The sequence below is a fragment of the Mytilus edulis genome, chromosome 2 (genome assembly GCF_963676685.1).
Source record: "Mytilus edulis chromosome 2, xbMytEdul2.2, whole genome shotgun sequence".
NCBI classification, from domain to species: domain Eukaryota; kingdom Metazoa; phylum Mollusca; class Bivalvia; order Mytilida; family Mytilidae; genus Mytilus; species Mytilus edulis.
Genome location: NC_092345.1, coordinates 11,191,856 through 11,215,990, shown reverse-complemented (window position 1 = coordinate 11,215,990; position 24,135 = coordinate 11,191,856). Strand labels below are relative to the sequence as shown.

The following is a 24,135-nucleotide window of genomic DNA, read 5'->3' as shown; positions in this document are numbered from 1 at the left end:
GGGCCAATTGAAACTCTAAGTTAATAGTTATATCAGATATAGAAGTTCCAATCGACATCTATGAAACATTCAAGAATCTAACAAAACGATTTTGACCCTACTTGCAAATGTATATTTTTATCGCATGCAGTCCACAAATTAATGTTAAAAATTTGTCTACCAGAGGGCATATCATCATCTTTCCTTATCGGAAGCAGCAGTTTTCACATAATATTAGAAAAAAAATCATTTCTTAGAAATAAGACGATATGGTATTAGTGTTAATGCGGCAACGCTTAATCATTCAGATAAGATAGCAAAATACTACACAATGCATGATAATTTACACAATACAATCATGTTTTTAAAACGCAATAATTCTTCTGTAAATAATTCCGAACAAATATACAAATAAATCTGAGACAAACCTGTGTAGGCTTACATCATACACATTCATGACAACTGACTTAAAAATTTCAAACAACAAATCTGGCAAAGACGGCAATAAAAACAGTTTTATAGCTGGTAGTACATACAGTATAGTAAATAAACATTACGTATAGTCTTTCCCGATAAAGCACAAATGAAGTGTAATATCGAAACAAGGGAATTCAAAATGAAAACATCATGCGTCCGAATCGTATCTATGGACATACCTGCACCAAAAACCTCAGACGAAACCCGAAATCTGGATGCACGAAGTTAGAGCAACATAAAGCGTCATATAAAGGACCAAAGTTAAAAAAGAAAATAATTTAAATTGTAAAGTAAATAGAATGCCACACAAAGTCAGCAACTAAAATATATAACTCTAGACCATACTGTTTTTTTGTTGAATATACAATGAACTATTATATATAATTTATGACAAGGTCGTGGTATATTCCTATATAGATATAGGAAGATGTGGTGTGAGTGCCATGAACGTTTGGGGAGAGATGGTTTTAACAAAACCCAGGCTCTATCAATTTTCATCTGCAGCTACAAACTCTTAAATATTGTATGAGTTGCGAAATGTATACTCCATAAGTAAGTTAGAAAATTGAACGCAATTGAGGAATAAGGCAACAGCAGTATACCGCTGTGCAAAAGTCATATATCGATTGAGAGAAAGCAAATCGGGTTACAAACTTAAACTGAGGGAAACACATCAAATATAAGAGGAAAATAACGAAACAACAGAAATATTAAAGTGCAACAAAAAAACCAAACGACAATGCAACACACACAAAAACGAACTATAAGATAAGAATTGCCTTTTCGCTGACTTGGTAAAGGACATTTTCAGAAAAAAAGGTGGATTGAACCTAATTTTGTAGCTATCCAAGCCTCCCGCTTTAATGGCAATTTTAAATATATCACTAAAATGACAACATCACATGACAGGTCTACAATACATATAAATGAAAAAACATGCAGGATAGAAAAATACACAAATTAATAATACCGTATAACATTACGACATGCTAATAGTTATTAAAGGAATTTTATAATTTCCAAATTGAAATAGTTTCGTTTGCCATATATCTGTATTGAAATGACCGATAGAGTCAAATTCGGGATAAAAAAAAGTATATGTCTGAAAATGACGCTGAAGAAGTTGTATCTATGTTTTTTTTATAAATTTTAGTTCGTGAAGATATATAAATTGGAAAAAATAGAAAAGTTCTGATTTTTAAAGGAAAGAAGACCATTTATATATTTAACGTGAATCAAACGATCTAGCTTTTTCAGTCTACTTATTTATAAAAGGGTCCGAAGGAAAATTGACTCATATGAATATTAAGAAATAATAAAAAGAGACAAATCAAGGTAAAACACAAACACATATTGACTCACGTGTACTCCATACGATGCAAGATAGAGTAATTTGACAGTAAGGGTTCTCTTACCATGTATGTATCATCCGACATTGAAAAATCAGTAAAAATGTCATACTCCGTAAAGGATACAATCGAATTGAACGACTGATCAAACGACAAGAGAACAAAATGTCGCTAGTTATTAACGACTCGGACAAATCATATAGAACAATTGACCAATTCAAAATTGCATCTATTCATAAAACTAATGTACATGTAGTATCGATTCCAGTCGTTTTTCTTTATAACTCAGTTGCCAAAAAAAATGTGTAACAGACAAACGAAATATACCATAGGGAATTCAACCTCATAAATCGCAAATAATTTGACAATGCCATGGCAAGAAAAGAAAAATGAGCAAAAGAGAAACAATAGTCAACTGAAGACAACATAGAAAACTAATGACTTGATTGAAATTATAAAGAAGATCTTTAGAGCTTTTACGAACAACATATAGATTAGACTGTTGGTTTTCCCGTTTGAATTGTTTTACACTAGAAGTTTCGGGGGCCCTTTATAACTTGCTGCTCAAGGCTTGCCAAGACTCAGTGTTGAAGGCCGTACCTTGACCTATAATGGTTTACTTTTATAATTTATTTTTTTTGGCTGGAGAGTTCTCTCATTGGCACTCATACATCTTCCTATATCTATATAATTGACATCGTTGTTTGAATCGACCGCACCACAATATTTCTGATGGCCATATTTAACTAAAGAAATAAAGGCGGAAAGAAATTAAGAAGGATATATGAAGTTCTTTATTAAGATTTATTCAGAAAGAATAAATATTTTCATAGTGTATACCAAAGAAGAGAATGGCGGATTATCAGTTTTGTGTGTTCGTTATACATAATACATTTTGAGTGCGCTTTTGAATGCATTACCGACAGCCATGTAACATTGTGGTAAAGTGTTATTTTAGGATATATGTATTTTATATATAAGTAATACTGTAGTATTATATTAGTGCATGGTTAATCTATACGGAGTGTATATTTCAGGTTCGCTCAGGTGTGACTTTTATCAGGTGTTTCAATTGTGTTTTATTGGTATTGATTAGTGGTCAATTCTTTGGCGGGAACTTTACATTTCTACATGGTCACTTTGTGTAATGGACACCATTTTCATTGTCTAGTAAATTGTAATATTATATTCTATTTGGAGTTTGGTTTTCCTATTTATAAGGTCAGTTATTCTTCTTATACTAATATATTAATTATCTATCCTTCTAATTATATGTATGCATGATTTACGAATGTTATGAACAAATGTATGTTTGAATGATGTGTAGATGTGATATGTAAGTGTAATAATAGAAAACTTAAAAGAACTTTAAATCTCTTTAATAATTGTGCTTTTATGGTTAAAACAGTAAATTATATAAAACAGCTAAATTTCAGTAAATGGATTAAACTATTGAATTTTATGGAATGAATGTTTTATAATAATTTCAGATATTAAATAAAGTCATAAATTGATAAAGATAATAACTATCTTAAATGATATGCAGATTAGGTTAGTTATGAATTTAATATTTGTACTGCAGGTATATTCCATATTGATGACCCACCATGTCGGCATCAACCTGATGTGATCGTACTTTAATTGTATTCAAGCCTTCACAAATACCTGTGAGGTAGGTTTTGTTATGTTGAATCTATGTGCGTTTTGCTTATTGTATTGTCTGCTTTAGAAAGTGCTTTATGCTTTGTTTGCACGTATGTTCTTGCTTTGCATGTATATGTTATTTTTAAATATGCTTATTTAAATTTGGTATTTAACAGTTCATTTCATTACTGTTATAATGTATTACTAATGCATCGACATATGCATTATGATTAGATTTGGTATTTAGATGTATTCATGAGACAATAGAATTGGAGATCACTATTTCCGACTTAATGAAATTATATAGTATTCTTTTATTATTTAAATGCTTGGAAAAGTAAACAGTTTCCTTGTTCATAATTGTTAACATAATGTTTTAAACCTTTTATATAGTTACTTAATTATATTACATCCATTAATATAATGTATTGTTATTACAGGGTATTTATTTTGGATTACAATATAGAACGAAATAAAGAATCCATAACTTTATATTGTCTTGGTGTATTCATTTGCCACGAAACAAGACTACAACATTAAGATAAAGTGTTCAGTTTTGGGTCATTTGTTCCTCACATCATTAACCTGAAGTTCTTCTTCCTATTGATGGGCTAGGGAATTTGATATGTCTCCTTAATTGTTGTTTGTTAACGATGCATGAGTAGGGGGACAATATTTGTACGAAGACAATGCACAAGAACGATAGTATCGATTGGATTTTACATTCCTGATTGTACAGGTCAATTTTACTGCCTTGATGTAACGGTTATGATGTATGTATATAGAACGTGTAGTGTAATGTTTTAAGTAATCAAGTATTGTTTCTCCTGACACTTTACGGACATCATCACGAGTTTGGTTGACCGTTATAGAATAACCGTTTCACAGATGATATCGGATATGTTCCTTACGTCGTAACTACAATCCCCTTCCCTTTTCACGAATGCAACCTACCGCATTAGACTATTTACCGAGTTTGTAATAACATGAGTAACACGACGGGTGCCACATGTAGAGCAGGATTTGCTTACCCTTCCGGGGCACCTCAGTGTTTGGTGGGGGTTCGTGTTGCTTAGTCTTTAGTTTTCTATGATGTGTCTTATGTACTATTATTTGTCTGTTGTTTTTTTTCTAATTCAGCCATGGTGTTGTCAGTTTATTTTCGATCTTTTAGTTTGACTAGCCCTCCGGTATCATTCGCGCCTCTTTCACCACCATTGATGGCCTTAAAACCAAATTTAATGAATTCTACTTTTTTTCTAAATTTTGTTTATCGTCATCTTTGACACTAGTTGTTACGGGTTTGAATAGCAATTTTCATAGATGTTGTTGAAAAAACAATTTATAACTGAACGAAGTATTTTATGTTTTATTACCAGCAACCTGCATCTTGAATTGCATTATTTTTAGACTTATAACACTGTGGTAAAATCAGTACTGTTTAAAAAAATTCACTGGCAGTCAATAACGACATGAGTCTATCCAAGTTGTATCCACCTGTAAACGTCAGCAACATACTGAATTGTCCGAAAAGCTACCAAACAGTACTGATAAGACAGTGGAAGTCGCAAAGGTATCTGATTGACTGAACAATTTGTTAAGACTTTTAAGACGAATGATCGTTTTAAACAAAAATCTATCAACTAGTAGCTGCATATTCAATTTTAAGATCTTTCTCTTCAATTATGGTTTTACATAATAAAGAACACAAGAACGCTTATATAAACAATCCATCTGGATTTTTTTTAAAACCTATATTTATTCAAGAATTAATTGAAATTTAATATCTTCACTAATTTTAAACATCTACAGCAAAATCATAGCTATTTTATTGATAACAAAATGTAACAAATGATAAAGAAATTTCAAATGCAACAAAATGATTTCCATATCGCCGCTGATATAGTTGAAAAGTCCTACACATATCGTTATCCTGTTACTCATAATATAAGTTATATGGTTCACTATTGCCCTCCCCCCCCCTACGGATCCATATAGGGTTAGGAAAATTCGTAGGGGCCGAATCTCCTATGTATTTTGTTCACCCTCTATGATGCGTAGGGGGTTAAAGTGAACTATATAACGAATTTTATCGCACGCGGAACTTTTTCTGCTGAGTTTTATAGAGAAATAAGCAATAAAACAAAACACTATTAAAAGATGACGACACCATTAACAGTAGACGTGACATCATGAACCCCCTATGAAATTTACTAATCCACTACGGCTCCATAGGGGAGCACCACGTGACGGCCTTAAACCAATCAAAACGTGATAATTAACCAGCGGTGCGATAATAAGAGGCAAATTAACATTACCAAAAATCTTAACTTTTTTTCAAGTAGTTACTGAACCATGAAAATGAGGTCAAGGAAAATGAACATTTGACAGTCAGAAACTTCGTAACATTATGCATCTATATACAAAGTATGAAGCATCCATATCTCCTTCCTTTTAAAATATAAAGCTTTTAAGACATTAGTAAACGCCGCCGCCGCCATCAGATGACTTTCCCAATGACGAGCTTTCCGCAACTAAAGTTGCAGGCTCGACAAAAATTTAAAATAATACTCTATAAATGTTATTTGTCTGAAGTTGATTTTTGGATTTTCATTCATACGCTTAACGCTAGGTTTTGTTTAGCGATGATATAGGGAAGCTTGGTTGGCTAAGTGGCACATTCAATAACATTCTCATCAAATTTATATCTTATCCGAAATTCTAAATTGCAAAACTGTATGAAAAAACAATTATGCATTTACAATACAATATTAAGAAACTATGCAAAGAACAAAAACTCTCTAAAAACGAAAATGACAATGTGAATCTACATTATAAATGATATGTAAATACCGAAACAGTAAAAGAGCTATATGACGAACAAAGATAAATAATAGCAAAATTCTTTCAAGGTCATTTCAAATAGCACTACAATTGGAAAATGTTTTTGACTTTGAAAAACTTATGTTCACTGTACATTACTCAAATATTCCCTGAATTTAAAAAACTATAGCATATCGACATCTACCAGTTACAAATGTAATGACAGCAATTGATATTTAAAAGTAAAATCACAAAAATACTGAACCATGGTAGAAATTCAAAACGGAAATTCCCTAATCAAATGATAAAACACATCAAACGAATGGACAACTGTCAGATTGCTGACATAGTACAGGCATTTTCATATGTACAAAATGGTGATATGAACCTGGTTTTATCGCGCTTACCCTGTCAGTTGAATAACATTCGCAACAAATTACATTATATTTACAACGATGCGTGAACAAAACAGACAGAATAGGTAAAATTGTAAAAATACGGGTACAGCAGTTATCACCGTGTCACAATCTGAATTAAAATAAAAACAAAAAATATCTAACAAAGAAGCACAAAAAAGCATCTATCAAATTTAACAACTGCATTTATTGCTTACTTATATATGTATTTAAAATCAACCCATAAAGGTTTGAAATATTTGAAGTCATGTGACCAAATTGCAAGGTTCACATCAACTCTAGTTTAGAGTTGCGTGTTTGATGTCAGAATGTAAACGTCTCCCGGGGAAATAAACTAATTTTGTCATTCAAGTATTTTCAAAATCATAATTTCACATGGGGAATGGTGGTTTACAGGGTTGAAAAATCCAATGTTTCATAGAACTAATTTCAGATAAAGACCGAGATTTAAAATAATCCAAAATTATTTTAGAATTTTCAAAAATCCATATATGGTTTATACCACCACGCGAGTAAACAGTCTCTCATCAACTCTAGTGTAGAGTCACGTGGTTGACGTCATAATATAAACGTCACACAGGAAGATATATCAAATAATTTTGTCGTACAAAGTATTTTCAAAAGAATAATAGAACAATAACATAATGGCATTATAATAGAACAATAACATAATGGCATTATAATAGAACAATAGCATAATGACAGGATGTTTAAAACAAAGTATATAATAAATCAAATTTCCAAAGTTAAGCTTAGATCATTAATCAAATGTTCTTTTTTAATGTTCGAATACATGTATTAATAAAACAATTGAACTTCTAGGTAAAATTCAAGCAATATGAAGTACATAAATAAAGGCAACAGTAGTATACCGCGGTTCCAAATTTATAAATCGATAGAGAAAAAACAAATCCGGGTTACAAACTAAAAATGAGGGAAACGTATCAAATATAAGAGAACTACGATACAACAGAAACACAACATTAAACCAATTTGACCAATTACACTTCCAAAAATTCACACGTTTGACAATATCAACCAAAAAAACGACTGAAAAACAATTGTCATATACTTGACTTGATACAGGCATTCCCGAGGATCTAAATTTATAGCTCACTGAACCTCAAAATGGAATGTAATGCACATAGGTTTGACAACCCTTTATCATTTCAGAGTCCCAATAAATGTATTCATAATAATCAATAGAATATTTGTCTGAAAAAAATGTAACTTCATATTCATAGAACTATATTGGTTCGCCCTTAGTACTGATATACCTGATATTACAAGGTTTGTTATATGAATCTAGAAACCAATGGATGCAAAAATAGTAAAGATTAGGACAATGAGATCAAGCGATAAAAGTAATCTAGATGTCTACATATAACATATGAGTCTTTTGTAGATGAAACACTCAAAATGTTTATTCCTGTATCTATGATGAGTTTATTTGTATCCTTCAATTCAAGTTATTAAATAGGTTTGATGTCCACACAGCCTCAGACTTTGAATTGATAAGTGAGATAATATCATTGATTAAACGGAACGTGAATTAAAATAATAATGATGTCTCCTTTTTCGTTCACCTGTATGAGATCATCCTCGTATTAATAGAGGAACAAGTCGTGAAGAGGAGGCACCAAGTTAGTTTCTATCAGAATGCTAATTGTTCGTTAAACAATATATCCCCAAACGTAACAAAGTGTTTGCCATCAACAAATCAAGTATTCTGATTATGTTAGGTTCAACGAATTTTCTGTTAGAATCAGGGTATTTTTTTTTTTAAAGATTCGAAATTTACCTTCAAGGACTTTGATTCAGAGAATTTACTTTTAGAATCAGAGTGATTTTTTTAAAAAGATTTGAAATTAACCATCAAGGACTGTGTGATTCAGTATTTTTCATAGACGCGTCTATACTCCTTGGAAATTATGATATTAAAATTATTCCTGGAACTGGAAAGTAAATACCCCATATGCAAATGCAGCTCGAATGTTGCTCCATATCAATGGAACAACACTTTGATTCTCTTTTATTCTGAGGTTTGGAGGGGCTTAATGTAAGAGCAGTCTTTAGGGAAACGCATAACTTTCTTTTAAGGCAAATCTATAAATAAAGGCAACAGTAGTATACCGCTGTTCAATAGTTTTAAATCAATAAAGCGAAAAAAAATCCGGTTCACAAACCAGAAACCGAAGAAACAACTATAAGAGGAAAACAACGGAATAATAGAAACACTGAACTGCTACAAAAACAAACGCAAAAATATATATCAACGACTATTTGATAACAAATGCCACATTTTATACTGTGTACAGGGTATTCGAGTTTTTATATGATTCAATATAATACTATAGCAAAATAAAAGTGGTACGAGGCAGATAATAGCATGCAGTAAAAAGCTTTAATGTATTGTCATATACGCATGCATTACACTGGAAAAAAATACAAATCACCAACAAACATAAACGGATTGTTATACATATATGTTTGATCAAGAAGAAGAAACCTGTTCCTAGCTCTTAGTACTGTTTTATAAAGGCAACATTATTTTCTATTGAAAGTATGAGAAAGATGCTGATTTACATCCATATAATTATCTTAAATAGTTTCATTAACAAATTAATTACATAAGTTTTAGTTGTTTTGACAGTATAATAGAATATATAAGATGAATGGAGTTCATCTTAACAGATCAGACATGTGCTTTGGTTTTCGCGGAAGTTGAAATATTTTCCCATTTTATTAAAGTCATATGAAACCTCAAATTAAAAAAAAATATGCATATGTTTTTTTTTATTACTAAATGGATAGTTTTCATTATACAACATATACTTTTTTCTGAGGAAAATTCTTTAATTTGTCCACATTTAGAAAAAGAGTTTTCTTAGTTTTAATAGCTTGCTTTTAGGAAGCAATTCGCCGACATATTTTCCGTATACATAGTGACCTGAGCGTAACCCTCCTCGTAAAAATCCGGTGATCGCAATACGCATGGATCTGTCATTAAAATAAACAATTATCTGATTGTAAATGTTAAACACGTACTCAATACCCATGCTTTTTGTTATTTGTTTACTACAAGGTCACAATCGGTATTCTTCGGCTTCAAACACGGCATTTAATGAGCAGCCATATTTATTAAATCATAACTGACGGAGAGAGAGAAAAAATGACGATTATACGATATATTTTGCGTAAAACATGATAAAATCGTGCACAGAGGACTAAGTTGATGATATATACATGCATTTGTTCAAGAATTGGATAAGCATTATTTTTCACCACTTACTCGTTTCATATGACTTTAATAAACAGAGTTTATCGTTGCTTATTATTGTTGGATGAATAATAACCTTCAAAATACATAAATGCATATTCGTACGTAAAAACACGACAATAATACATTGTTTAATCAACAAGTGTAAATATAATAAATATTGTCAACGATGCTACCGTAAACTTCAACAATGGCCATTTATGTTACGGACTTAAGTTTAATCATAAAACGCAGAGAATACAATGCATTGAATAAATCAACTATTTTGAAAAGTTAATGAACTGAAAGAAAAAGAGTGCATAAGTGAATGAACGAAAATTATAAGTTATTAATCACGTGTAATGTATTGTGTAAGTTAGGACAGCAAAACTGTTCAACACTTACTTAATGTACAGCATCTTCATGGTAACATATGGCTATTTACCTTTACAATATAAGTAAAACCGCAAGTTCGTGTTTACATATCAAGTGTTATGGCTCAACGGATATGTGTTCTGTTACTAGTGGTTGTCGCTTCAGGTAATGTTCCATTATTATAATATATTATTCTCTAATTTTTGTGCTTGTTTTACATTTCCTGACCGGTGTGAGAAAAATATTTCTCCTCACTAGTGAAAAATCTGTTCTCGGCAAATGATTGGTTGAAATTAATTGTGACGTTAAATTTTCTTGTTTTCTTCTGAATTTTCTTATTGTGACGTCATGAAAAATGGCGATCATGCCTGATGACGTCACATCAAAAGTACACAACTTTCCTCACTTTGCATAGGAAGGATAAAAATCATAAGAGAAACAGATTCCACCACTGTGACTCGTGTATTACGATATTTTTCAACTCTCAACAGTTAAATTTTAATTATTTAAACAGCTCGGCAAGCCTCGCGCCTTAAATATTAAAACTTAACTGTTTCGGGTGGAGAAATATCGTAATACACTTGTTGCAGTTGTAGAATCTATATTTATACAACATCCGCGGCAACTCATATATGTTGATCACTGCTGTTTGCGGTTGAGACCGGAAGTTAGCAAGCCGACCACTCCATTGTGTGATAGACTTTGTCTTTTCGGCTATGAAAATTTTATAGAAACAGATTAACATTTTTTCACTAGACTGTAATATTTACTCAGATATAAGAGAAGAACTTTTTAATTATATTAATGTTCTGAACAACCCTTTCAATGGTTTGAACTCTGTTGAAAAGTTTGATTTTATTATAAACTGGGAGAATGTCCAAGTGAATGAAGTGTTGCTTAAAAAAATGCAAATGTTTAGATATAATTACAACTGTACGTCGGAAATTTGCTAAATTAAAAAGATGTTGATTAAGATATGTCATTTAATTTAAGTCACCTACCAATCGCTAATTTGCTTAACAAAGACATATCAGGGGAAAATCATAGTGTTGTTTTCATTAACTCAAAATGATTTCAATTGTTCAATGATTGGTCTAAATGTAAGCAATAAGTTCCAATTGACGGGTATATTTTGGATTAATTACTCCAACATTCAATTGTATTTATTAATGCCCTATGTCCGTGCATGTATACTAGAGTGCAAATGCTTCAAACACGAATATAGGCTTCGATTGCAGAACTTTAACTGCTTAAATAGATAAAATAATATCATAGAATTCAGAATACTAAACCAACTCTAAGAAAGGTTAATCAAGACACATGTGTCGCTTGTAATGATATATGTATCAAAAAGTAAAATCACAAAAATACTGAACTGAGGAAAATCAATTCGGAAAGTCCATAATCACATGGCAAAATCAAATAGCAAAACGCATCAAAAACGAATGGACAAGAACTGTCATATTCCTGACTTGGTACAGGCATTTTCAAATGTAGAAAATGGTGCATTAACCCTCTCACCTTGATGACAGTCTCATCAATTTCCGTTATATTTACATTGATGCGTTAACTAAACAGACACAATAAATAGAATAGTCAGAATATGGGTACATCAGTCATCATCGTATAACAATTTTAAAAGGAACAATTCAACAGAACACAAAAACATCTATCTACAAACATATAATTTAATAAATAGAATTAAAGTGAAATTCAATTTCATCTGCAATTAAAGATATGAAGCTCTATTTAGAGAATAATAATCTCTTTGAAATTTTTACCAACAACGTGTTTATCATATTTTCTTTCAAATAGGCCAAAAAGTTAACAACAGTTACCCAGTACAAAATCTTGTAGTAATTAATCTTCGAGGAGTAGTTGACCTGGGATTTCACCATCATCCTGCTAGATTGGGATCATTCCTAAAAAAGTACCATGTATTTAAAAGAAAACATGGAAGATTTTCTCACAATGGAATAGGTACGTATAAATAATTGTATGATCAAATTCATTCTTATTTTACTTAGTTAAAGATTATTGTTTCCAATCTCTTTCACATTGACAGAACATACTATATATAATATATATACTATATGTGTGTGTGTGTGTGTGTGTGTGTGTGTGTGTGTGTTTGTGTGTGTGTCTCCATGATTTCGTGGTAGTGTGCAATCCTCAAGTAAAATGATTTTTAAGGCTATATATCAAACAAGAGCAGGTTAAACATGTCAAACTCTAATACTAAGAAAAAAGAGTTTTAGTGTAAGCTGAATTGATGTCGGCCAATGTGTGCACTAACCTAACATAGAAAAACGGTAGGATTTATTATGTTATTTTTCTTAATTTAAAACTTTTTTTATAATAAAACCTGGACAAAAAATGTGTGGTATTAGTACTTTATCCTACTGTTGAAATTGAAGTCAAAAGATATCATGACTTTAGAGCTAAGCTTAAGTTATTCTGAATTTATTCATAGATAAATTCAAAAAAAAATTATATGTATACAACTTCACTTCCAACTTTCGATTTAGATTGCATACGGTCTACAGTCAAGAAAACTAAAACATATATATGCTCTCAAACAAAACACACATTAAAGACCTTGGTTATTTGAATAAAAGTATGACATAGTTTAAATATAAAACAAAATGATAGTTACAACCACATTACTGGAATAACAAACAATTATGATAGTCCGTAAAAACGTGCTGCGCAATAACATTCACATGACTGAATACATAATTACAAATGTCATCACATGGCAATCTGACTATAATGCAGATCCTGTATATAACCTCTGGTCATATTGATCTAACAGCACTCAGTGTTTCTTTCTGTTAGGCTGGTTCTTTATATGACTGAAAGACAGAGAGAACTTTGGGTACGAGCAAGGAAAAGTCTGGACAATTGGCTAAAAAAGCGGTTATAATGATAAATAAAAAAAATACATTCACCGGTAATCCAGTACACTTTCAGGTGATATTTTACGATATCAACATGCAGACGACCTGATAATCGGTACAAATCGGCGCAAGTGACATGAAGATCGCTGCAAATGCAAAACGCCATCGTTGTTAATATAATGGAATTTTATGCAAGGATTAGCTAGTTTTAAAACCAGGTTAAATCCGCCATTTTCTACATTACAAAATGCCTGTTCTAAGTAAGGAATATTACAGTTGTTATCTCTTCGTTTGATGTGTTTGAGTATTTGATTGTGCCATTTGATTAGGGACTTTCCGTGTTGAATTTCCCTCGGATTTTAGTATTTTTTTGATTTTGTTTGAAATTTCCTCGGAGAGCGGTATCTTTGTTATTTACTCATGAAGTTTGCTCGGAGTTCGTTATTTTTGTTATTCAGTTTTGAATTTTCCTCGGTGTTCGTTAATTTTGTTAATTTTCCTTTCGCCAGAGTATACCAAAACTTCTTTTGTAGAAAGATAAGTTTTTCCTATCATTGAAAGCAAAGTCACAGGATCTATATTTTAATTATATTGATCACGTGGTAAAAGCTGTTATCAGCCCAACCCTATTATTACTAGATGGGCTGTTAATGATAGATGTATTGAACAATATTGCGTATGATGGTTAAATCACTTCCTGCTCTGCTAAATCTAATAATGTCGTTGACTGTTTGATTTTCCCTTCGTTAAGTGCGTCATTCACCGATTTTGGTGAAAAAATAATTAATGAGTTTCAGAATTTGAATTCGTGCATTTTTTTTTTTCTCAGCAAAATGTTCTTTTATCCATGATTATATATATTATATAGATATAATTTTGTTGTGAGCTATTCTCATTATTTGTAAACCAAATATTTCAAAATTAAAATGCTGGCCTTTCTTGGAAAAATCACAGTTCAGTATAACAACCTTTGTATGTGATTTTGAAATTATTGATAAAGGTCCCGCCCATGGTGGACATTATGGATCCAACAAATACCACAGTCACAGACATGATCACGGTCACAGTCACGGACATGATAATAGTAAAAGTCACGGACATGGACACGGAGGTTCTGACTATAGCAATTACAAAAAATATGACCGATTTTCGTATGGAGGCAAAGGTAAATTGAGTTCGTTGTAAACATAAATAAAATCAACTCAATTAAACAAATATGAAAACAATCTAGGCATAAATACGGTAATATGTATACCATGTATAAATTTAAGATATATTTTAGCATAAATATTTTCAGTTAAGTGTCCAATAGCAAATCTTAATTCATTTACACATATTTCAAAATATTTCAAACTGAGGAATTATATCTATGTTCTTTTTTTAATGTTATGATGTGGATTTTTTAACTACTCATGTCGTCGTAAAATTATTATAAAAAATGACTGTTTTGATCATGGAAACATCATATCCCATGCGATGCATTAATAGAACATGTTTTCTACTACAGCATATAAACTGACGTGTCGCAGAAAGCGATTCTTCAAATTATGGAAAGACTGTTTTACTACTCACCATCATAGTAGAAGTTACTGTTTTGAATTTTTAAGAAAAAAACATCTCTTTGTTACTTATGGAGCAGGTTAGTAGTTTTTAACCATATGTATTATGACTTTTTTATTCATGTATTATAAATATAAAGCTGGTCATAAAGGGGATTGGGGGTTTACGATGTTCTAAACTCGAAGATCCGTTTTGATATTACGAACCAAGAGTTAAGAAAAAAACCTTAGCGGTTGTCACAAAAGCTGCAGTTGTATCTAGTTTATAACAACGAATTGTTAATATCTTTATAAATAAAAGTAATAAGTATTGTACAGTTTGGAATTTAGTATGGCGTTCATTATCACTGAACTAGTATATATTTGTTTAGGGGCCAGCTGAAGGACGCCTCTGGGTGCGAGAATTTCTCGCTACATTGAAGACCTGTTGGTGACCTTCTGCTGTTGTTTTTTTCTATGGTCGGGTTGTTGTCTCTTTGGCACATTCCCCATTTCCATTCTCAATTTTATTGTACCTGGTATTTTTTTTTAAAGATGACATGAACATTTATTCACATTGAGACTACTTGCGTGAAATACGTATAATCCAGCTTTTTGTTGTATAAGAGATTCAGATGACACCTTTCACAAATTAACGTGCAGTTAATCTGTTGTTGCCTAAGATTGTAAACAAATCAGTTCCATTTTGTGATTCCGCGTAATTTACTTCTCTTGCATATTTTTGCTTTTTCCTTTGAGTATATATATACTATGTTGATATGATTATGTTGAAGGCTACTTTAATCATTTGTACACCATTATTTCAAAATTAAAATGTTGACATTTATTTGACCCCTTTCAGTTTAAAACTAAATATAGAAATGATCTTTCCTGGAGAGATATCGCTGTCTGCTATGTTCTCAATTATTGCGTTTCTTTTATCAATATGAACTAGGGTATGTAATGTTACACTAAAATAAACATATATCACACATACTATGATAAATAAAGAGAAAAAGGAATTAGGGTCACAAATAATGGAATTTGTTCTTTGATTTGATTCAAGATTTGAAAATGAATAAATGAAATCTGTCGAAGTAGACGCTGGAAACTGATTATTGTTCATTTTTATATTGTAGAATGAAACAGAACGCTGATAATAAATAAAACAATCTCAACCTAGATAGACATTTTTGTTATACCAATTAGTAATGCTTATATTGGGTAAAGAGTATGATATGAGACCGCTTTCGCCGATATAATTAGATATAGTTTCTATCAGTCTATTTAAGGGGTAAATTCGGTAAATAATCTCCTATTGACTTTAATGCTAATCTATGTCTTGAAATAAACTTCTACCTGATTTACCTTTAGAAATTAGAAGCTTTCACATATCATTCATGAAAGTACAAATGTAGCCCTATCTTTTGCAACAATAAAAACATAGGGTCATATGGCATTTTGGAGCATTCACATGGCCTTGTTTACAAACACTGTAGATTCGCATTTAATTCCTTCGCTGGTCCTTAAGGGTGACTTGGGAATAGAAATATGGTAACTTGATCTTCTTCCGACCGGCAGTAAAACGCTTGCCGAAGTGGGGCGTCCGTTTTGCTGTGCGGGATTATCAAGTTTGCAGCCACGTGAGGTCAGAATGGGGATGTTAAATCCGATGCCTCGTGAAAAGAGAGTGCCACGCTCTTTGTACTTTAAGAACCCTCGCAACAACTCGTTGCGGGGTCCGTAGGTGGCCTGTTGCAAGGCAAAATTTCTGTCCCTATCCAATATATCCCCCATTTTCAAGTGGCAGTCCAAATTTTCCCGACCATCAACCCGGATGACCACTAGTATTACACAACCTACCTATTGTATTTATTGTTAACCTGCTCTCGTCCTGAACATGTATAAAATATTTGCCACTGGATGTTGAGCAACCAACAATCAATCAACAATCAATATTTCCTTTACTGACCCTCATTACTTTTCAACCCTGTAGTAAAAATTAAACCCAGCATTAATTCTTATTTTGATCGTAGTCGGACGTGACAGGTGCGTTCAATTCCTATCTTAATTCACTATGATTGCTAGTTTTTCTGACAAAGGCCGGTGGTCTTCTCCGGCCACTGTGGCTTAATTCGTTGCACATCAACGATCAATTGTATGGGTTGAATTAACATTAAAATACTGATTTTCTAACAGAAGCCTGAAGGCACCCAGATATCATCCAAATATCACACATAATACATCGATACCACGACCGAAAGGAGAACAATACATAAATCAGATGATTTCCAATGTCAATTTTATTTACTTTTGTGTACCTTTTTACAAAACGACTATTAGAAAAGTTATGTATACTATATAGTATTGATAAAGCTACACCACGTTTAAATATCTTGAAATCATGTCTTTATTGTGGTACGGGATATATATCTCATAGTGAAAGAAGATCCAGAAATAGAATTATAAATTCCACGAAATATTGCATGATCTAAGATTTAATTTATTTTCTCGACATCTTTGTCAAGTTTATGACATTTTTACCAGAACGACATTTATAAAAAGAGGTGGATAATACCAAATGGACTTTCAAAACTCATAAGTCCCGGGGAACAAATTATAAAACAACCATGACAAAACGATTCAAAACTCAGTCCCGGGGTACAAATTACAAAAACATGTCAACCACGACAAAACCATTCAAAACTCATAAGTCTAGGGGAACAAATTACAAAAACATGTCAACCACGACAAAACCATTCAAAACTCATAAGTCTAGGGGAACAAATTACAAAAACATGTCAACCACGACAAAACAATTCAAAACTCAGTTCAGGGGAACAAATTACAAAACAATGTCAACCATGACAAAACCATTCAAAACTATTAAGTCTATGGGAACAAATTACAAAAACATGTCAACCACGACAAAACCATTCAAAACTCATAAGTCTAGGGGAACAAATTACAAAACAATGTCAACAATGACAAAACCATTCAAAACTATTAAGTCTATGGGAACAAATTACAAAAACATGTCAACCACGACAAAACCTTTCAAAACTCATAAGTCCCGGGGAACAAATTATAAAACCATGTCAACCACGTCAAAACCTTTCAAAACTCATAAGTCCCGGGGAACAAAATATAAAACCATGTCAACCACGTCAAAACCTTTCAAAACTCATAAGTCCCGGGGAACAAATTATAAAACCATGTCAACCACGTCAAAACCGTTCAAAACTCAGTCCAGGGGAACAAATTACAAAACTATGTCAACCATGACAAAACCATTCAAAACTCATAAGTCATTGGGAACATATTACAAAACAATGTCAACCATGACAAAACCATTCAAAACTCATAAGTCATGGGGAACAAATTACAAAAACATGTCAACCACGACAAAACCATTCAAAACTCTTAAGGCATGGGGAACAAATTACAAAAACATGTCAACCACGACAAAACCATTCAAAACTCATAAGTCATGGGGAGCAAATTACAAAACTATGTCAACCACGACAAAACTATTCAAAACTCATAAGTCATGGGGAACAAATTACAAAAACATGTCAACCACGACAAAACCATTCAAAACTCACATGTCTAGGGGAACAAATTACAAAATCATGTCAACCACGACAAAACCATTCAAAACTTATAAGTCTAAGCAAACACAAATTACACAACCATGTCAACCACGACAAAACCATTGCAAACTCATAAATCTATGGGAACAAATTACAAAACCGAGTCTAAGTTTGAATAGAAAATGACGAAAATACAAACAATTCCACAACACAATACATAAAAATCTAAAGATTGAACGTTTATTAAAAACACGAGCTTTACCAAATATTCAAGGATATACACGTGGTGTTGTTCATACAAGTATAAATCTTCATTCGAAGAAGTCAAATTAAGAAAAAGAGGTGTAACATGTGGTTATAACAATTGACACATGTCTGTGGTCATCTTTGACACATATAATTCCATACCAGAACGGTCAAAAAAACGTTCAACCAACTACCGAAAACTTTCGAATGGATGATCTCAACTTCCTACCCATGGAACTTTTATGTTATTGTAAGCAGCAATCAAAGAAATTATGATAGCACACGAACGCACGGAATATCATACCAACCGGAATTAATATGAGGGCGTTGCTGGAATGTAGCTACATGGAAACAAAAAAAATCTCCATTCGGAAGCTGAAATCGACACATTTGTCTTTTTTTTTTATCTTATCGACCCTCAGTATCAATTTCTAGCTTTAAGTCAATGTTCAGAACATCAACTGTGAAACTTATTTATATCATCGTTCTTTCCCTTCGAAGGTCTTTTAATCTAACACAAGACATTATTTTAATTGTGATGTTAAAAAAAGTCCATTCATATTATATTACTGCTTGTAGAAAAGGTTTGATACTTTATGGCAAACTTCGGATGAACTGCAGTAGACACAAACCATTTACACTATTCCAAGAAATGTCATTATAGAAACCTTCGTATCAGGTAGTGAACACGATAAAGGTTTTAAGTTGTAAAAAGGTTTCTTATGGAAACAAGGAGATTTCGCATTTAAGTATTCTACGAAGATTTTCGAAATAAATAGTAAGAAATTTAAAAACATATTGCTGAGGTAATCCAAAAGTATTAGAAGGTAGTGCATAAGTAGATAAAAGGCAAATAATATATACAGATTATCTGTCTGAATAGATTATTGAAGGAAATCATACAACCATCTTCATTATATTGCAACATTAGACGATACTGATAAAGAGAAATGCCAACATATGCTACAACATTGAAAACTTCTGTCGTGAAAATTCACCAAGACGTCACCCCCGGTCATTTGAATAGACATTTGTCTATAATGGATCTCTAGATATGTTTCAGAGATTTGTGTGTCTTCGGGTCTCTATGTCATACTCTCTATGTCTAGCATTGAATCAAGCATATGAAGCTGCAATGCTATTACATATAGATGTCAAAGATTCCTCAATATCAATGACCAACCAGACCATAATAGATATGAAAATTAGTATATGTAATTCAAAGAGAACAATAAAGTTGTGATCTATTTTTAATATGTCTTCAAATGATAGACTTATTTTCCATATCCTTTTCCACCATAACCGCCGCCTCCTCCTCCATAACCGCCGCCTCCTCCTCCATAACCGCCGCCACCTCCGCCATAACCTTTGCCACCATAACCTCCTCCACGGCCACCACCGTATCCACCTCCTCCATAACCGCCGCCACCACCACCTCGTTTTCCTCCATAACCGCCGCCGCCTCCATATCCACCTCCACCGCGACCGCCGCCATAACCTCCTCCGCCGTATCCTTTACCTCCGTATCCACCTCCTCCGCCATATCCTTTACCTCCGTATCCACCTCCCCCGCCATATCCACCTCTTCCTCCGCCGCCATATCCTTTTTTACCATACCCTCCTCCACCACCGCCATATCCTCCTCCGCCACCACCACCATACCCGCCTGCATAAGCACAAGCAACAAGGGCTAACAGGGTTAGAAGAATAAAGGTTCTCATCTTGGTAGCTGAAAAATTAATCAACAGAAAAGATGACACATAAATAGATTTGTAACGTATTATGAAATATCAGATATAGCATAGCTTCTAGTATCTTATGTTTTAATTCTTACTCAAACGAAATAACGATAAAGGTTATAAAAAACATATTTTTGATAAAAAAAAAAAAAAGATTTAAAATATTAACTGTGAAAAAAAAGCAATTTCACATTTAAAATCCAATAAAGCATTGTGTTTAGACAGCATTAGCATGATATGATAGTTATATCTAAAAAGTTTTCAGACAACAGTTGATACCTGTTTCTTCATTAGGTGTATACCCAACATTCTGGGCTGAAGGTTGTATTATACCATTATTTAAAAAAAAACGATGCAAGGGACTCTAATAATTAAATAGAAATAATGATAGCAGGTGCAATTGAAAACTTTTTAACAGAATTTTAAGTTAACGACTTTACAGATTTATTCAGAAACATAGTATCATACATTATAGTAAAATTGATTTACAAAGAAAGCCAGAACTGCGAACCATATGTTCATACTGAACTGCCTCTAAGCAAATACTGCCTTTTCAAAAGAAGAGTGACTAATTGCATGTTTTGATGATTTTCAAAAGGCATACGATACTGCTGTGCATAGACCAATTAAAATTAACCTACTTAAGACTGGGGTTCGGTCTTACTATTAGAAAAATTTCATGAGTATCATGCTAAACATATTAAAATAAAGTCATTGATGATTTCTATTAAATAATTACTTATTCGAGACCCATTGGTGGCCTTCGGCTGTTATCTGCTCTTTGGTCGGGTTGTTGTCTGTTTGACTTATTCCCCATTTCCATTCTCAATTTTGTTAACCAAGATATTTATGAATGATTTACCAAAAACCTATTTGTGAGGTAAAAGCAGCCTGTGCAATGTTGATGTTAAAGATTCGCATTGTTTAATGTATGCTGATGATATTGTTTTATTATCCAGATCAGCAAAATGGCTTCATGATAAATTGAACATGCTTAACAGTTTTTGTAAAGATTGGTTTTTCAGCAAGGATTTTGAGATTTTGAACAAGGCAGACAGACAAGTTAATCAGAAATTCACATTATAGAATATAAACCTTGAATGTGTTTCAAAATACAAGTACCTGATTTATATTTAAGTTCATTGGGGCTCACTTACGTGTGCTAAAAGTAAAACTATACAAGAACTCCTTGAAATCATAAATAATTATCAATTGAGGAAATATTTGTAAAATTGTATTACTGAATCTGCACATTCAAACAATAATATGTGTTTTGATCACACTCTTTCCTCAAAATGTTAGACGGAAGATGCATGTTATGTAACTTTCAAAAATATAAATTCAGATTTACCCCCTGAGAAACTTCACATAAAATTAGTATGCTTTGGGTGTTCCAAAAACAACAAATGTCTAAACGAATTATAAAATAATCAAAAGAATGTTATCGTAGTGAATTTAGGAAGTATTTTTTCTCTATCCAAAGGGGCATATGAACGACATAAACACTTCACCAAATAAATAAAACATCATGTGTAGGTAAAGGTGTCAGACAACTATTTAATCCCAATCTTTTCAACCAAATTTTGCAATTTTCACAGCTTTCTAAATATTTTACCCTAAGTTTAACGTTATAGAAACCAGGTATATCCTCAATTGTACATGTATCAACTTTCTACATGCCAATTTAATTTTCAACCCATGTTTAAAATCTTCTATGAAAGAATTGCCTTCGGGAAAATAACTACTCCAAAAATAACCCCTGGTTTTCTGGAAATCTTAAATTAGTATACTTTGTAGCGTATGAATTTGTAATGCAAAGTAAAAGACAAGTGAATTTTGGCTCAAAATGGTATAAATATATTTCGCTTTCGTCAACAATTGCATTTCTGCAAATTTGTTCGTTAGTTTAAGTAAACAATGACATCAAAAGCACTATTTTGTGTCTGAGTAGGGCTACGTTCGTAATTAGAGGGAGTATTTAGTGGTCTGACACCTAAACATATATACTAGTATACATAAATCAAAGATTAGTTTTGAGAAATAGCTAACATTGATGGACAAATTTGAACTCAGAAGAAGTTTTGCAAGGCTACAGGTTAAAATATCAAGGTTTTCCGCTACACAGCAGAATACGAAATAAATGAACTTTAAATTTGTAAAGGAACCCTTTGGGCTAGCCAACTTTTTATATATCTTTATATTACTATGTATTATTATTTTTGTCTTATATTTAACAATCCACCACACTTGCATTTGGGTATTACAAAAACGTAGGCTGCTTCAAAATTAACTTCAGACAGGTATATGTCACTTGATTTTATTGAATGTTATTTGTTTTAATCTCAAATTGTACGGTTATTACCATGTTACATGTTTATGCCCTTTCGAGACCCTCAATTGGAATAAAAAAATATTATTATTCTTATTCTTCTATAAGCACTAAATGAAAATTTATGAAAACTAACTGAATTTAATACTGCATACATTTTTGACTTATTAATTAAAATATTACCAATTAGGTGATCTGATTGAAAACTAAGCACATATCTTTTCAGAAATGTATTCTTGTAGAGTAAAACTTTGGTTGTCATGCTTGCCTTGCTCATATAAACGTTTACCTAAGCTTTGTAGTTAAGATTGACATATTCAAACAGTATATATTGACATAGTTAAACCTGTTTATATGATATTTTAGTTTCAGTGGAAGTTATCCAAATTACAATTGTACAAACAAACTAAGAAAGCTAAAGTATTACTCTATATACATTAGGAAATAAGCTCTTACTGTTGTGCATTAATTACTGAGCAACTTACCTTTAGTTTGGAGACTGGTGAGATGTGCAATATTTTGGAACTCAGTCCATTATATTTATACACAAATTCGTTCCAGCATATGCACGGTACTGGCACAAAATTTGCGACATGCATTGCCTAAAGATATTTGGAAACACGAATGTAATTAAGGAAGTCTACACGACATATCTCTATTATGATCGAAGGAAGATTGTTAAAAATTAGATTCGGTGTTTAACTTGTCCCTGAACTTTGTGTTTGTACTTTCTGGTTCATGTACTCCACTGATGTCTTTTACAATACTTAGGACCATTTAACTGGCATAGAACTTCAAATGGATCAGTAAACCATTTTATACTTTATTCTTTTTGAAAAGCGGAATATAAAAAGGAATTCCAAATTAAATGAATACCTAAATTACACGCTATTCAATAGGTTTCATTATGGAAGCAATGTAAAAAGGGAGATATGGAATGATTGTCAATGAGACAACTATTCACTAGAGTTTATTTAAAGTGGATGCCAGCAACATTTGGTCACTGTTAACCATTGAAACGAGATAACAAAAAGCCAAATTAACGAAACCCCAACATAACATAAAGTAATCAAATAAAATTACTGACTTTCAGTATTAAAACAAAGACAACCATTAAAACAACAACAACCACTGATTTTCAGTATTAAAGCAAAGACAACCACTAACTTCCAGTATTAAAGCAAAGACAACCACTGATTTTCAGTATTAAAGCAAAGACAACCACTGATTTTCAGTATTAAAGCAAAGACAACCACTGATTTTCAGTATTAAAGCAAAGACAACCACTAACTTCCAGTATTAAAGCAAAGACAACCACTGATTTTCAGTATTAAAGCAAAGACAACCACTAACTTCCAGTATTAAAGCAAAGACAACCACTGATTTTCAGTATTAAAGCAAAGACAACCACTGATTTTCAGTATTAAAGCAAAGACAACCACTGACTTTCAGTATTAAAGCAAAGACA

At 32.2% G+C, this 24,135-nt stretch overlaps 2 protein-coding genes and 1 long non-coding RNA gene across 4 annotated transcripts; 2 read left to right on the top strand and 1 right to left on the bottom strand.

Annotated features, from left to right (window-relative positions):
• The first annotated feature begins 2,830 nt into the window (after positions 1–2,830).
• On the top strand, positions 2,831–3,941 carry LOC139511438 (uncharacterized). Of its 2 annotated transcripts, XR_011662024.1 has the most exons (3): positions 2,831–3,026; positions 3,388–3,477; positions 3,890–3,941. It is a non-coding gene; the product is annotated as an uncharacterized lncRNA (long non-coding RNA). The 2 variants fall into 2 exon arrangements; XR_011662023.1 differs by having other exon boundaries at positions 3,388–3,941.
• A 6,399-nt stretch (positions 3,942–10,340) lies between these two features.
• On the top strand, positions 10,341–15,942 carry LOC139511437 (cation diffusion facilitator family protein 1-like). Its single transcript, XM_071298192.1, has 5 exons — positions 10,341–10,487; positions 12,138–12,302; positions 14,223–14,387; positions 14,730–14,861; positions 15,900–15,942. The coding sequence occupies exons 1-5, from the start codon at positions 10,442–10,444 to the stop codon at positions 15,902–15,904; spliced, it is 513 nt and encodes a 170-aa protein (XP_071154293.1). The 5' UTR covers positions 10,341–10,441; the 3' UTR covers positions 15,905–15,942.
• A 3,894-nt stretch (positions 15,943–19,836) lies between these two features.
• On the bottom strand, positions 19,837–23,291 carry LOC139510478 (protein FAM98B-like). The gene is made up of 2 exons (XM_071297052.1): positions 23,153–23,291; positions 19,837–20,328 (listed from the first exon to the last, which is right to left on the bottom strand). Exon 2 carries the CDS (start codon positions 20,318–20,320, stop codon positions 19,874–19,876), a length of 447 nt encoding a protein of 148 aa, XP_071153153.1. The 5' UTR covers positions 20,321–20,328; positions 23,153–23,291; the 3' UTR covers positions 19,837–19,873.
• Between the last annotated feature and the right edge of the window lie 844 nt (positions 23,292–24,135).